This window comes from Podarcis cretensis (genome assembly GCF_951804945.1).
Source record: "Podarcis cretensis genome assembly, chromosome: 9".
Lineage (NCBI taxonomy): Eukaryota > Metazoa > Chordata > Lepidosauria > Squamata > Lacertidae > Podarcis > Podarcis cretensis.
Genome location: NC_137178.1, coordinates 43,295,802 through 43,311,786, shown reverse-complemented (window position 1 = coordinate 43,311,786; position 15,985 = coordinate 43,295,802). Strand labels below are relative to the sequence as shown.

Genomic DNA, 15,985 nt, shown 5'->3' with positions numbered 1-15,985 from the left:
TTTCATTTTTACAAAGCATAAAGGGCAGAGCAACTCTGTTTACTGCTGCATTGATGGAGCAGCCATTGTATCTTATACATACTCAGACCAGGAGGGGAGGGGAAAAACACACAACCATAACATACAAAAACAACATTAAAATGACAAACATGCCCACAGTGTTCCTGGAAACACCAGCAGTGGCAACCAAATAGAAACTATGCAAGTAATTACCACCACACATGGAGCTAATGAACTTCATGTTTGGGTTGGTATAAAGTTCTGCCATTGACAGGGGTGCAGCCATGGATTTAGGTGATATAGGATACAGCATAAATGCACTCATCCTCTGTATTGCCCCTCATAGTGACTGCACCCTGTTTCAGCCATTCTGCCAATGTATTTGGAGGGTTCTGCTGGCATATCTGTTATGCCAGTAGCATATCATGAATTGTTCCATCATATCACATAGCCCCTCAGTCAGCACAACTTGAGTATATTAGGACTGCACCCTAAACATCCGAGAACTAGGGCTGCCATACATCCGGAACTTCCCGGACATTACTGGGATTTCAAAAGCAGAATTGACATCTGGGGGGAATTTCCAAAAGGCGGCGCTTTGTCCTGGATCTTAGGCAAGTCAATAAAAAACCACCCTACCAAAACTCACATTGCAGCCTTGAATTTCACTATGGTAGTCATGTCCTATATTATTGTGAAATATTCCATAGTTATGGAATGTTGTCTACAGAATATATTATAAATACATTTGTTGTAACCATCTAGTACTCAAAATTTAACATATTGCAGCTGCTTTGTCACTGGTCTCTTCTTATAATCCAGCTTTGGTCTCAGAAATCCAAGACATTTAACATCCCATCATCCAAATGAGCATTCCTCCACCCCATGAAAGCTTTTATTTATTTATTTTAAAAAATTAAGAAAGCAACAGAAAAGCTCCTGAATTAGACCTGTGCTTTTTATGCTTTTAGAAATTAATAGTAGGGCAGTGGATGCTGGTGATAGCAAACACAGAAAACAAAGCATTTTAACAATACCTTCAGGCTGTAGTTCCTTCTCCAAAACCACTTTTTTCAAACTTACCCGTCTATCACTTCAATGAATTTGTTTCAAGTTGTGGCTAATGAAAGGACAGTGGGGTATGGGGACGGGGAGGCTTGAACATTGCGCAGTCTGGGGAGGAACTTCGTCAGGTGTCAGAACTTAATGAGACTAGTTTGTGCTTGTTCCTTTCTCTCCACCCTTGAGTTGGCCCAGGATTTGGACCTGGCAACAGTCGGGAGTTTTTAATTCACAGCAGCCAGGCTTTCCCCTACAGAACACAAGAGACTTGGAATCCAGTTTCAGTTGATGCTTTTGAAGGGGATGTATGGGGAAACCCAGCCAGATGGGCAGGGTATAAATAATATATTATTTATTTATTATTATTCTTATTTATGTATGTGAAAACTATTTCTGCATCCATTCCTTCTTGCCAGCCTCTTCATTTTAGAACATTAAAATGCATCTTAATCAACTTCCTTCTCCATTCTAATGCAGGGCACATATCTAGGAGTCTCAGGGAAGTAACTGAGGTTGGGAGGGTCTTTTATGAGCTTTGGCTGATATGCCAGTTACACTTGCTGTTGAAAGATGCAAGACCTGGCAACTGTCATCAGTGTTTTGGTCACTTCCAGATTGGATTATTGTAGTGTTTCCTACAATACCAGTAATCTTTGAAGACAGTCTGGAAACTTAAAGCTTTTGCAGAATGCTAATGTAGAATGCTTGATTACTGACAGGTTGAAGTTGGTGCTCTCATATATATCACCTTTTCTAAAAGATCTGTAACAGACTCCAATTAATTTCCAAGCTCAGTTCAAGGAACTGGTTTTAACTTTTAAGCCCCAAATGTCCAAGGAGGTGCCAGTTATCTCAGAGAACACTTTCTCCCCTATAAAACTCCTCGACATTTGAGATTCACCAATGAGGTTCTACCACAGGTTCCATACTTGGCAAGGGATACAAGAAGCAAAAGATTTATTTCCACTAGAGCTTTGGAACACCTTTTCACCTTGACACCTTCCATTTCTCTTGTGCAGGACCAGACTGGCCCGACTAGAAGCTTCCCTCTCATGACAAATAGTGGGGACGGATGGACTTTAATCAGGTCTGCAATGCAGCCGGAAAGGACTTCAAAAATCTTCCCTGTGCATTTCGGTCTTGATTCCTGTCCCCCCCCCATACTTTTTTTAAAAAAACCCCCATTAAGCTATACATTTGATGCAATGGGCAGTTTGGTCCTTACTGTCTAGTAAGTATGCACAGTGTTTCAGTCAAAGACAACACACATATGCAAATATATGTGGCATTAAACTCTATTGAACTCAGTGGACCTTGGTCATGAGTAAATACTCAAATAATTGAGCTATCATTGTAAGAAAAAGAAAGAAAAAGAAACAACACTTCTACACTACTTCTATCCCTGTACAGTGGTACCTTGGTTTATGAACTTAATCCGTTCTGGAAGTCCGTTCTTAAACCAAAGCATTCTTAAACCAAGGTGTGGTTTCCCATAGCAGTGGGGGATTCAATTTACAAATGGAACACACTCAACAGGAAGCGGAAACATGTTCTGATTCCAAGGCAGAGTTCACAAACCAAAACACCTACTTCTGGGTTTGCAGCGTTCTTAATTCATGTTGTTCATAAACTAAGCTGTTCTTAAATCAAGGTACCAATGTAATATGAATACTTTGAAAATTACTATTTTTCAAATCTTCTAAAGCACACACACATCCTGCATGGGGGAAAATATCCGATACCTGAGTTCCTCCAGCTGAAGGGGCTACAGAAATTGGTGCAGACGCAGCAGACCCCAGAACACATTCTGCTGACAGAGCCTTTGCACTGGCAAAGATGGCAGAATGGCCCAAACAAAACAGTGTCAAGGGGGAATGTGGGGATGGACACACTGTCCCCATATCTAACGCTGCTTCAGTCCACAGCTACATCCTTGTCAACGGCCCAATTCTACGCCAGCCCCAGACCTGGCAGAAATAATTTCCTCCCCATTGACTTCAACAGGAGGCAGGAAACAGCAACTTCCACCTTCTGTGACTCCGTCCACATTAGCCAATGGCTGCCTTTGGCTGCTTGGCCAAAAGGCGGGTTATCCTGCCCTGGGTGGTCTTGAATGCTTATCCTAGGAGACCTGTGTATGCTCTTCACAGGCAGACTTTAATCAGGTGCTATGTTTATGTAGCCCCACCTTCTTCCCTCTGACCTGAATGGATGCCTGAGGAAACTGGTTTCTGTGCCATTGGGGCCAATGGATTTTGGACACTGTGCTGCCATTCTGTATATTGTGTGTAAGCAGGGCTGCAAGGGTATGTCCTTGTTGTCATGAGTTCATTGGCTGACTGGCACAGTCCCTGATTGGTGGGCACTGGCAGTGTTCCCAGGGATGCTGTGGGCACGTCTGTCATTTTTAATGCAGTTTTTGTATCCTGGGCCAAGGTTACTTTGATTCAATGGCTGTTCAGCTTGTATAGGGGTGGTGCAATGCACCCTGGCATTATGTTAGCCTAGGCTTACTCTATAAGCATCAGAGGCTTTGTGCACCAGTTCTGTAGGAATGCCTGTATCTATTCATGCTTTAAAAATATGTTTCTGTAATAGCATCCATATGCACCTTGAATACAAGAAAGAAACTGCAAGACAGCTTGTCTGTGAAAAAAAGCTCCCCCCCCCCTTATGCTGCCCACCCTACCATTTGGCATTTAGCCAATTGTAGTAGATGGTGGAGGGGCTGCAAAGAGCTCTGGAAGAAAGAATGTGCATGTTAAGCAGAGCACAGCTTTTGTGAGGGGTGAGAAAAATAAGGGAAACATTCTCCACTGCCAAAGAACCAAGTGGTAAATACAGAAGACAGGGAGGGGTGGGGGATAAATTGTCAGAGGCTGCTGAATAGCCGCCAATATGTTTAGAACAGCTCAGAATGTGCATAGACTATTAAGGCTATTCCTCAATGCCAGTGTGCATTTTTTAATTTTTTTACAAACTTCTTTTTCTATACAACTCAAAGTAATCTAAAGTAAATATAATAAAAACCTGAGTACAGAGCAAATATTGGTTGATGTTGTTTTAAAAGACTTAAAATCTAATTAACAATACATTCCATCATAGAGTTCAATCTACCATCAATGAAAGCTTATTGGGCACTTGTCCAAACAGGAAGATTTGAACCAATTTTCTGACAGTTATTAGTGTGTGTGTGTGTGTGTGTGTGTGCGCGTGCGTGTGTGTGTGTTTAAAACCTCCCAAGTCCAAGGTTCGGTAATGCTTTTATATAGGACCAACCATTTAGTCACAAAAATGTGGCAGGCGTTCAAGTTCTCCAGAACTCTTCATTAGGGAAGATGTTAACAAAGAGTGTGGTGGGGTAAAGGGGGGGGGCAACAACAAGGAAGTACAAACATTAAGCTTGATGCTGTAGCCATGAGGTCATCCTGTAGAGTCATTTCCAAGATTCAGATTGCAAGCTGATGAAGTCCGTCCCAGGTGCTCCAGATATCAGCTAACACAGGGGTCAGCAACCTAAAGCCCATGGGCCACAAGCAGTGCCCGGGGTTTGTTTAACCAGCCCAGCAGCTGTTCCCAAACCGCGCTGCCTGCTTGGCGAGTCCCCACACACGCGCAGATGCCAGAAATGGCCAACGGAGGGATCTCCGCTGGAGTGAACTGGCCCAGGCGAGGTAAACCTTGCTGACCCCTGAGCTAACACTCCTAAGAAAGAATGGCTGCTTTCCTCATTGTTAGAAACAAATAAAATAAAGAACGATTTGAGTACTTGCTAATGGCAGCTAGACCAAACATCACATGCTTTTGGAAGTACATGGATAAAGCCACGGTAGAAATTTGGTATGACAAAGTCTGATTTCTGGTGATGTCAGAAAAGCTAAGCTTTTCACAGAGAGAGATCTCAAGATATGACATTTTTTATTTAGTGTGGTGTGACTTTACTAAATATATAAATGAGGGGGTAGAGGCCCCTGATATACCAGCAAGGCATACAAGGTTTGTGAAACTCGTAATAGTTAAAAGCCTTGCTATCAAATATCAGTCATCAGTACCTTGGGAACTCTATGGTGCATGCTATGGAACTTGTGAAGAGAGGCAGAATAATCAGACTAAGCCAGTGGCGTAGCGTGGGTTGTCAGCACCCGGGGCAAGGCAATTAATTTGCGCCCCCTAACCCATGGATTTGCGCCCCCTAACCCTAACCCCCAGATGTTGCGCCCGGTGCGCCCGGCCCCCCCTGCACCCCCCACGCTACGCCACTGGACTAAGCACCAACCTTGGTTTTATATCTTATTTGCTTTTACTTGCATTTGTAGTAATTCTGGGCATTTCTCTCTTGTGTTTGTTATTTATGATTTGTAGCCTTTCACTTAAGAATAAAATAAAATTATCCATGTACAAAAGCTTTCTGGGCTGACAGTTGAATCTATGTAGCAGCAGGCTAGTATTTTTTTTAGATATTTAAGCAATGAATTTGGGTCATATGGTGGGCTGTGCTGATATTGAAATGAGGCCATTTTAATCTGTTTCATGGTTGGTAATCTGGTACAGAGGGGATCAGCTAGCCCAAGTGGACATAATACCAACCTTCCTGGGGGTACCCTAGCATTTATAGGCACCATGTCAGTGACCCCAACCTTAGAAGGTCTAACTATACAAGACTTGTGGATGGGCAGGTGTGTATGTGTGGAAATCTGGATTGAGCCACAATGCTGGGTGAGGAGGGATTAATCTTTCCCTGCAGTGCTTTTGCAATGACCCCTGCCCCAAAGCTTGTGTTTGTCCCACTAGAGGACACTTATGTGCACAGACAATGCAGACTCTTGGGGTGAAATCAATCATCAGGCTCCAATACCATCACTGGAAGAATTCATTTCCTGTAGGACTAAGATAATGTACGTACATGCACTTATAAATGCCCCCATGTATGAACTCACCAACTCAGATTTCACCTGGAAATAAGTGAGGAGGTATACATTCTTACATAAGCCAGATGTATATATGCATTATTTATATGAAAGGTAAGAGGGTGTGGGGAGAAACAGTAGATGAAATTACACTGGGCTTCTGAGGTGGCTTATAGGTATTGTCCATAAAATATGTTAGTTTTACAGTGCAATCCTAATCCTACCCCCCACTTGCCTGAGCGTATGTCCTATTGAGCTCAATGAAGTTTACTTATGAGTAGACATGTATACAATTGCACTGTTAAATTCACACACATACTCTCTATGGCTTCTCATTGCTTATTCTAACCAATATGCTTTCCTTATTTTTCCACAACTTTCCCCTTCATCCTTAACAAATGACATGCTTAAAGGATGGCCCCTTACCAGGTTGCATTTTTCCCAGGGCTATTAAGTAGCCTGGGGAGAGGAGATGCGAACTGGAATGGGCATGGGTTGGGAAATCCCGATGGCCGGATTGAGAGGCCTGTAGAGAAACATTTGGCTTCCAGGCTTGAGGTTTCCAACCTCTGTTCCAGAAGTTTGATAATTTCCACCAATTAACACAGAACAGACTAAGGTGAGACAAAAGAAGACAGGTGGGACAACGAGAAAGAAGACTGCATTAAGATAGCCAAGAGATGGTCAAGTCATGCGCCAGAGTTTTTGCCAAGAGGAACAGCCATATTTTCAAAATGTAGTAAAGGGAGAAGTGGCACATTTTAGCGAATTACTTAATATAGGGAGCAAAGAAGAAAGAGTGGGGAGTCAAGATAAAGCCAAAGCTTGAACAGTAACATTTGTCCATTGATAAAAAGGATATGAGAGAAGGGCTGGAGGAAAGATTGAACATACTGAGTTTGAGATGATGACACCAAGCATCCAAGCTGAAGTACTGAAGAGGCAGTTCATGATGCAGGACTGGAATGAAGAGGAGAGTTCAGGGTGTGTGTAATCTGTACAGGAGGCACTGAAAGCTGTGGGATTTGATGAAGTCACCCAGGGACAGTGAGTAAAGGCTAGAGAAGAGCAGAGGACCAAGAACAGATCCCTGAGGAACAACACAAAGAGAAAACAGGCTTGCTAATCATGATGTGCTCATGACCATGTGTGCCTTTGCGTATTTGGTCTCTGCTTTGCTCACTCAGTTCAACTTCAGCAACATCCTCATACTCACAAGAGAAACAGGCAACTCTCCCGTTGTATTTCAGTACTCTTTAATTACTGCAAGCTAGAGAACAAAGCAATTAATGGCAAGACACCAGGGGGAAGAATGCAGAGGACAATAATTAAGAAAGGAGGGTGGGAATAATCTAGGACAGAAACAATGGATTTTGGAAGAGAAATGCTTCGGCACCAGCAGGGAAAGTAAAAAAAAAAAAAAAAAAGCAAAACAAAACTATTGTCTTGGTATTCCTTCTGCTATCAAGAAAGAGTTCTCCAAATCTCTGTGTTCCATTTTCATCCGTCTATTCAGGGTTCCAGCAAGCACATTTATTTTAGGATTTATTTGGTACATGTTAGTTGGCACTTGGATTGCCAATGTGCATAGGGGGAGGGAGGAACAGTCCAGTCTGTTCCTGTCCCTTAAGCAGGGGTTTAATAGGGAGAAATCAGCAGGCGAGCAGCTTTTTATGGCATGGAGCTAAATATTATCATCTGCTAATTGCTGCAGATCACACTGTTGTTAAAGAGACAACTAAAGGGGCTGCTTCAAAAGTTGGCAATCCTAGTTGGCATGCAGCAAAAAGTTATCCAAATCACACACTCTAGCTCTGCAATACCTCAACCCATATTCCCTTTAAAAAAAAAGGTGTGCAATGTTCCCCAGCCATGTATAATAGCTCTGATTTTCCTTATCTATTACAGTTTTGCTATGCTGTCACTGGGGGCTAAAATGGTTTAGCAAGTGGAATAAGAACATTGCTATATGCACTGGATCCAGCATAAAGGTTTTGAATAATGGTGGACTGCTCCTCTCTTTCAATGATAGCTGTGAGTCTGCAATCAAGTCTTCAAATGCATTACTTTTGTGAACTAAAGACAGTGTTGTAGAACTATAAACAGATTCTAGTTGGGTCATCTTATGTGGTCAGGTCACATAATACCACAACTTTTAAAGGTAACGAACACAGGCATCAAAGACAGAAAAAGCTAATGCATTTGAAAAAACTTTCCAGGGGATTGATATGAGCCAGAAGTTTCGTATCAAACGGCTGAATTATGTAAACATCATTCATGAACTGGCTAAGCCCAATCTAGCTGAACTTCCAAAATAAAGTTCTTAATTTGATTTTAATCTAAATCCTTTCACATTTCCCATGGTTTGAATGTGTCTCACCTCAAAAGTATCGGTTTGGTGGTGTTTTTTAAAAAAGTTGGCAGAGGTGCCATAGATTCACAACAAACCATCTGGGTCTTTTATCCTTTTGAATATTGAGCTTGCTGTATGAAATGTATTGTTAGATGGCATGGCTTTAAGCAACACCTTCATGTTTTAATGCTACTACATGCGTAACTAACTGCAGAGCTAAAGTAGGTGAAATAAAAAATGAATTAGATTGCTACATGCTAAAATGCTGAAGTTTCATAGCAGGGCTTGAAACTGCAAACGATGAGCATTCTTGTTTCAGCCCCGTTTATGTTGATGCTAATTTCAGCAACAACGTTTTTAAAAGCTTTCATGGCCTCAAGCATGACATCCATTAATTATGCAAGTTCTTCTACTACATTGTCATCAAAATCCAGGCTGGTGAAGTCTTTGTTGCCAGAATATATGTCAAATATTCACAATTTCAGGTCTATTCAAGGACTGAGAATGGGTTGTTGTTGATGTACTTGGGTAAAATTATTTATTTGTGATCTGATACCTGAATTCTGGCAGCTTTGTGTGGTTTTTAAAGCGAATACCTAAAATGTATTGTTTATTTATTTTTTAAAGAATACTTGTATGCTGCAATTTCATTAAAAAAGTCAATTTGGTTTTCAACAGCTATAGCAGGCTTCCTCAGCCTCGGCCCTCCAGATGTTTTGAGACTACAATTCCCATCATCCCTGAGCATTGGTCCTGCTAGCTAGGGATCATGGGAGTTGTAGGCCAAAAACGTCTGGAGGGCCGAGGTTGAGGAAGCCTGATCTATAGCGTTGTGAGTTGTATAATGCCCAAGTCCCTTCTAATCACCTGGATCCAGTATGGATTAAAATCTAATGGAGGATTCCATTGTTGAATTAGCCAGGCAAGGGTCATAGTTGCTACCTAGGTAACTGCATGTATGGTGATTAGTATAACTAAAGAGGTTGCACTGTACCAATGGGCTCATGGGTAGACCTCCCTCCTTCACCTGGCTGCTGGTGAGGAGGACAATAGCCAGATTAGAGTGTGTGACAGCTGGGCAAGAAGCAGGCAGAGAAGCCAGAGAGAAAGAGCCATGCTTGATTTCGGCTGGAATCCATGGCTGTGACTATGGGACAAGCAAGCCCTTCACAGGGCTAATGCTGTGAGCCCCTCCATCTTAGGCTCAGGTTGTAGATATGTGTAAATAAACCATATGTTGTAAAGAAGCCGCAGTTTCCAGTGTGGTGTAGTGGTTAAGAGCGGTAGTCTCGTAATCTGGGGAACCGGGTTCGAGTCTCCACTCCTCCACATGCAGCTGCTGGGTGACCTTGGGCCAGTCACACTTCTGTGAAGTCTCTCAGCCCCACTCACCTCACAGAGTGTTTGTTGTGGGGGAGGAAGGGAAAGGAGAATGTTAGCCGCTTTGAGACTCCTTAAAAGGGAGTGAAAGGCGGGATATCAAATCCAAACTCTTCTCTTCTTCTTCTTCCACTGTCCCTTATTCCAAGGAAACTGACCCCTGGGTAAGCGCTGGGAACCCCTGGAGTCTCACACCACTCAGAGAATCGGGTGGCATGCAAGAATATATATATATACAGATCACCAACTAGCTATTACAGAAAGTGGTTATCTTAAGCCTGGTGACAATTGTGTGATGTTGGTTTTTATGCATAAACACAATAGGTTGGATCCTGAGTAAGTTAGTTGCGGATGGATCCCAATGAGACCAATGTGAAAAGTTAGTCATGACTTTATGAACTCCCATTGATTTCAATGGGAGCTAAGTTTTACTAACTTAGCCTGGAATGACAACTGCACATTCTGTGCTTTTGCTGTAGCAATTGTGATGTGTGGAATGACCCTAAGACTGAAACACATTCAAAATTATCACATGGATGAGATCTAAATGGCATGCTTGAATTCTCACATTTTCTCAAGTTAGTGCACAGAAGAAATTTGAGGACCATTCCGCAATATTGCTATTTATTAGTACTTTTCATAAAATTATTAACTTACCTTTCTGTATTAAGGCATCCAAGGCAGATAGCCTGTAATTCCAATAAAAACACCTTAAAACAACTCACAATTCCAATAATAAAGTACAATAAAGCAACTATCAAGACACAGAAACAAGTGAACAAAAACAGGCATGGACATAAAGAACCACCAGCTAAACTAAACACACCAATGAGCAGCAGGAGCAGAACCTAATCAACCTGGCAGGACAAGACACCTTTCTGAACATGGTGGCATTTACCTGTTGGCAGAAGGCCATCAGAGAGAGTGCAAAATGAACCTCAGGGCTGGGGCAGTCCCCTTAGCTATTGTTTTTAGGTGGTTACAATTGAGCTAAACTTGGAAAGTTAAAGGGCTTGTGAGTTTTATTATGAGCCCCCTACCTCACCCCCAATAACTTGAGCACTGCCCTATGGTGTTGATCAATAGGACTCTCCAGTGCCCTTTTTGAATTCTAGTGCCTTGCTTCCTTGTTTTCACATGTCTACAGATTTTTGACAGCAGAGTATTTCCAAACTGATCTACGTGCGTCATAGGCAAACTTGATATTTGACTTAACACTTCCTGTTGCTTTAATAAAAGGTATCACTTTATCTACATTTATGTCTAACACTGTTTACACTTCCTTTTATCGAACTAAAACACAAAGGCACATCTGAAGTACTAGATATGCTTGGAGCTATGTCAGAGTACGCTGACTGTAAAATTACCAGAAAGAGTGACGTTGATACTTCTTTGCACTCCGGCGTTCTTCTCAATTTGGAATGAAGGTGGTTAGGAGGAAAACACATCAAGGCTCTGTATTTCATAAATTACAAGATAGATATGGTTTGTTGCTAATGCAGTATGTACACTTCCCAAACCAGCAATGGGTGTGCACTGGGTACAGAGTACACTGGAGTGTGGACCCAGCCACACAGAGTGATGGATTTCTGTAAACACAATGAAATGGAGACTGTTATGCGTCTTTTTTGTTTATTAACATAAAGCAATGAAATCACCAATGAAATCACATAGCTCAAGGCTATGTTCAGCAAATGTAGTGACACAAATGCTTCATGGTGCATGTAGCCCAGAACTTTAAGCTGCTAGTTTTGGCATTTTAAAACAGAGATGGTGAACTTGTGACTCTCCAGATATCTTTGGACACTTAACTCCCATTACCCAGGACTCTTGGCCATGCTGTCAGGGGCTGATGGGAATTAGAGTCCAATAACATCTAGAGGACTATGTAGCTGCTGCTGTTTTAAGCACTTTCACAGTTTGAGATGACTGGCTTAGCGGTGAATTTATAGCCCATTCATGAAAGCATCCCTCCATGTTACAGTGAAAACCCAGTTTTATGCTTTTTTGGTTTCCTCACATCATTAGCACCTCAACTTCCTTACTCTCTTATTTTCTTTATCTTCCTACTTTTCTGTCCCACTTTGATTGAAAAGCCAGTACTTCTGCATATGACCTTTCACCCGTTCTGCTTTAGTTTCTTTCTCCATGGCAAAGCTGAGTCTGTAAGGTCCAGCCTCCTAATTCCACTGGAGGCAACTCTCTGCCTCTAAGCTTCTCCCAGTTTTTGCACCTTGCTTTCCAGGCACAGATCCACAGTTTAAAGCTTCGTGTCTGAGTGGTTTTCCTTTTCTCTTTTGTCCTGGTGCTTTCCTTGGGAAAACCCACATTTTACCACTGAAGAAGAGCATATGGCAGTCCCTAATCAGAACAAACAGCAATCCTGATTACCATTTGCTCCAACTCAAATGGTAAAATGTGGGTTTTCCTGGGAAAACAGCAAGTTAAAAAACAAAACCCTAACACCTACACCTGCAGACGTGGAACTTTAAAACCTGGACTTGTGCCTGGAAATGTAGCACAAAAGGAAGTCTGGATAAGCCCTAAGCATATAAGCTAGGCAGCATGGGTGTGTGGTCTGTGTAGCATCTTATTAACTCTTTGAACCTTATATATTTCTGTAGCAGCATGTCAAACCACAGAAGCCATTATTTTCACTCTTAAATCATTTTTTATTCTTTTTTTAAATATTACAATTGCAACAGTAGCGTGGTTATTACCAGCTCTCAAGAGCAGATGTGGGGAACCTTTAGATCTTCAGCTGTTGTTGAACTACAACTCCCATCAGCTCCAGAAAGCATGGACAATGGCCAGGGATGAGGGCAGAGGAAATTCAGCAACATCTAGATCTCTAAAGGTTCCCCACACCTACTCTAGAGCAAGCACACTAATGTTGGTTCTTTAGTGATCATTGCTTAATCCCCCAAAGTAAGAAAGGTATTCATAGCCAATGCAATCTTGCCATTAAGACCCCAATAGTAATATTGGTAATTTCCCCCCAAAATTGTTTTTTGATTAATACACCTGCAGAGTATGTGTTCATGGGCTCACCTGGTATCCGCCTTTTATAAACCAGATTAAGACATAAAAAACATAATACATAAAAAAGAACAGATTAAGACTTTGCTGCTTTATTGAGTTTTAATGTGTTGTCATTGTTGTAATATTGTATTATAAATGGTATTGTAAATTGTATGTGCAGGGTGCCAAGCAAATTTCTTAAGGAAACAAACTCCAATTCATGCAGCAAAGAAGCCAAAAGGCGGCTGAGCAACAGCATGGCAAATAGTGGCTGAGTTGTAAGTTGGATGTATAATTAAACAAACACATTCTTCTTCACAGTGAGGTGAAAATCAATCCAGATCCATTCAGGCCACATATTCTCCATGACAATATGGTGATGTGAATTGGCCCCTCTAAGCTAAACTGTGCTTGCAAAACAATTGTAATTCTCTAAAGAGAAGCCAAATCCATTTTATGAAAGGAAGCTTCTGCCAAGAGTATCGTGGCTTTATACAAACACTTGATTGCCCTTGCTGACAAGAAAGGTCATTCTCATTCGGAGTCCTCTATTCCTGTTTTGAATCAGCTGATCTGTGCAGAAGGCAGACTGCCTGGCATGCCAGAATGCACATTTCAGCCAGCATCCTCTGCTCACTGTTTGGAAGGGAACTCGGCTGTCTAGCAAGCAACTGCTGCAGTCCCAAATGCAGAGCGAGAGTGCGAGAGAGAGAAGCACAGTAGCTGCAAATCGCTAAGTGCTTCTGGCTTGTCAGAGGTGTCAAACAAACTAATAGCACTCTGAAAAAAAAAGGCACTGAAATTCAGTGTTGTGCTTGGCAAGTGCAAACAAACTGACCATCAAAAATATGTGCAGATTACATAGTGTCATAGAAACAGAGTAAGATTAGACCACAAAATCATACAAAACAGCCTCTTGCTGCAAGGCAGGACCAAGGCAGCAGAAGTATATTTGAGTTTACTTGGAAAGTCCCACTATGTTCAATGGATTGCAGTCCTCAATCCCCAAAGTACTGACTTAATTTTGACCTCTTTTTTTAGAAGGTAGTGTCCTATGGCACATTGCTATCTGACCCAGGACCTTTGAAGGTGTGTGTGTGTGTGTGTGTGTGTGCTATAAATGAAATAAAAGCAGATGCCACTTGCAAACTCAGTATGAGATAGGAAGCACAGAAGAGTCCTTCCTTAAATCAAACACCGCCACTCACTATGACAGATAGATGATAGATAGATAAGCCAGTGGTTGGGCTTGCAGGTGTGGGAATGGTGGCAAGCAAGCAGGTGGGCCAGAGGTGAGGGGTGTTCACTCTGCCTCCTGTGCATAGGGGTTCACCTTGCCTCAGAGTTGGGCTTGCCCTGCACCGCACTGCATTCTGGGAAAGGAGGGAATTAAGTCCTCCCTGTTTCACAGGGCATCCCAGAAGGAAACCTCATGTTAGGTAAAGGTCTGCTTTTAGACTGAAAATGCCCTTCCCCAGCCTCCCCCAACCTGGTGGCCTCTGAGCCATGCTGACTGGGGCTGATGGAAGTTACAGTCTGATCCTGAGGGCATCTGCTTGGAGAATGCAGCACTGCACTAATGGAAAAGAGAAGGCAGACCTCTTTCACTTTAGAATAGCAGATGATCAATACAGTACAGTACTGTAATTAGAAGCAAATATTCCTTGTTGCTTTGTGGCAGCAGAGCCAAAACCGCATTGTGGCTATGAGAGAGAGAGAGAGAGAGAGAGAGAGAGAGAGAGAGAGAGAGTGTTTTGTGTGTGCCCCTTAAATACATTATTTTACTGCCAAACGTTGAAGGAGGCCAAGTATCGGCAAGCCAAGTAAACCCTCCTCCTTTATATTTACAAATGTACCAAATGGCCTAAGAACTTTAGAGGACATGTAAGAGCTGGCTCACAATGTATTTCTAAATGAAATGCTCGAAGGTGCTGTAGAGTCGAGACCTCTTGCTACTTGGTGGGAGAAAGCAGGCAGCAGCTAGTGGGACCCTGTTGGCTTGCAAGGTCACAAGGACAATATGTCACAATGTCGCAAGTGTCACCAAATAGCCCTTGTGTCCTCCAAAGCTGCCTGGCTTACCATTTTTCCTGTCTGCTCTGTCTAGCGAGGCAGCCAGCAACAACAGCTGCCGCAGTGCTCAGAACTCGTGCGAGCCTGCCAAGGATTAACTGATTGGTGACAATGCAGTCTATAGACCAGCCTGCCAAGGGCAAGGAGAAAAAACGCGCTTTGACTTCCAGCACCCCATCCGAAGGTTCAGGGAATAGAATGATATTCACAGGTAACCGCCGCCGTTCCATAGCCGCTTAAATGGCTGGCTGCCAAATGAAGCTGAAGCAATAGCATTCATCATATCGATGGAGCAGCGTGAGAAGTGACACTCAGCTGCTGCATCATACGCAGCATTGCATATCATCACTCTGTATCATGTTCTATAAATAGAGATTCGCTGCTCTGTGCTGCTAAAGGAGCATGGAAGGACAAAAATGAACGAACCTGATCATGTAGCAGAGAAGTTTACATTTATATGACTTCTGATCTGAGTGGAACCATCTGACTGATGACATGCTGGGGAATCTAAAGTGTGGCCTTGTTGGTTCTCCTGGGCTTCTCAGCAGCTTTCATTACCATGCATGTCTTTCTGGGTCATCTCACTGGGACAGGACTTGGAGGCATGGTTTTGCAATGGTCACAGTCCTTTCAGGGGGAGGATAAGTCCACAAGGTGGTGGGAAGCCACAATGTTCCATTTTGTCCCCATCCCATCATGTCCCCTACCCCGCACATTCAAACATCTACATTAAACCACTAGGGAGGTCACCTGAGGGGTTGGAATGTAAATGTTATTGGTATAATCCAGTGCAGTGATGGAAGTTGTCTGGAGGCAGTTTGGGGATGGATAAGAATAAAGCACACACACACCCTGGAGCTAAATCCTGATAAGACAGAAGTCCTGGATTTATTGCTACCAATGCAATGCAATGCAAAATGGCATTGGTGGCCAGGAGTGGGTTTCCTTTCCTTCATTGGTTGACTCACCAGCTGCAGTCCTATCTAGAGGAAGCAGAACTTGCCTCAGAACCACATGCTCCTTTTAAATCCAGGCTAGATTAGTATAGTATGCTCTATGCGGGGCTGTCTTTAAAGTCTATTTGGAAACTTCAGTGGGTATAGAATGTGACAGCAAGAGTGCTTGTGGGTAGGGATGTGCATCGTGAACCAGAGGGGGTCACTTCAGATAGATTTGGCCTTGTCCAAGC

At 42.7% G+C, this 15,985-nt stretch overlaps 1 protein-coding gene and 1 long non-coding RNA gene across 6 annotated transcripts in view; one reads left to right on the top strand and one right to left on the bottom strand.

Annotated features, from left to right (window-relative positions):
- Positions 1-15,985, bottom strand: part of LOC307224568 — a 45,132-nt gene that overhangs the window by 8,479 nt on the left and 20,668 nt on the right. The window lies entirely within an intron of this gene.
- Positions 14,789-15,985, top strand: part of SPMIP2 (sperm microtubule inner protein 2) — a 36,715-nt gene continuing 35,518 nt past the window's right edge. For 3 of the 5 annotated variants that reach the window (XM_079991458.1, XM_079991459.1, XM_079991456.1), the window contains exon 1: positions 14,789-15,007. In XM_079991458.1, coding sequence (XP_079847584.1) covers positions 14,908-15,007 — 100 coding nt within the window. In that variant the 5' untranslated portion in view covers positions 14,789-14,907. The remainder of the gene's footprint in view (positions 15,008-15,985) is intronic. The other 2 variants (XR_013842592.1, XM_079991457.1) reach the window with 1 other exon arrangement.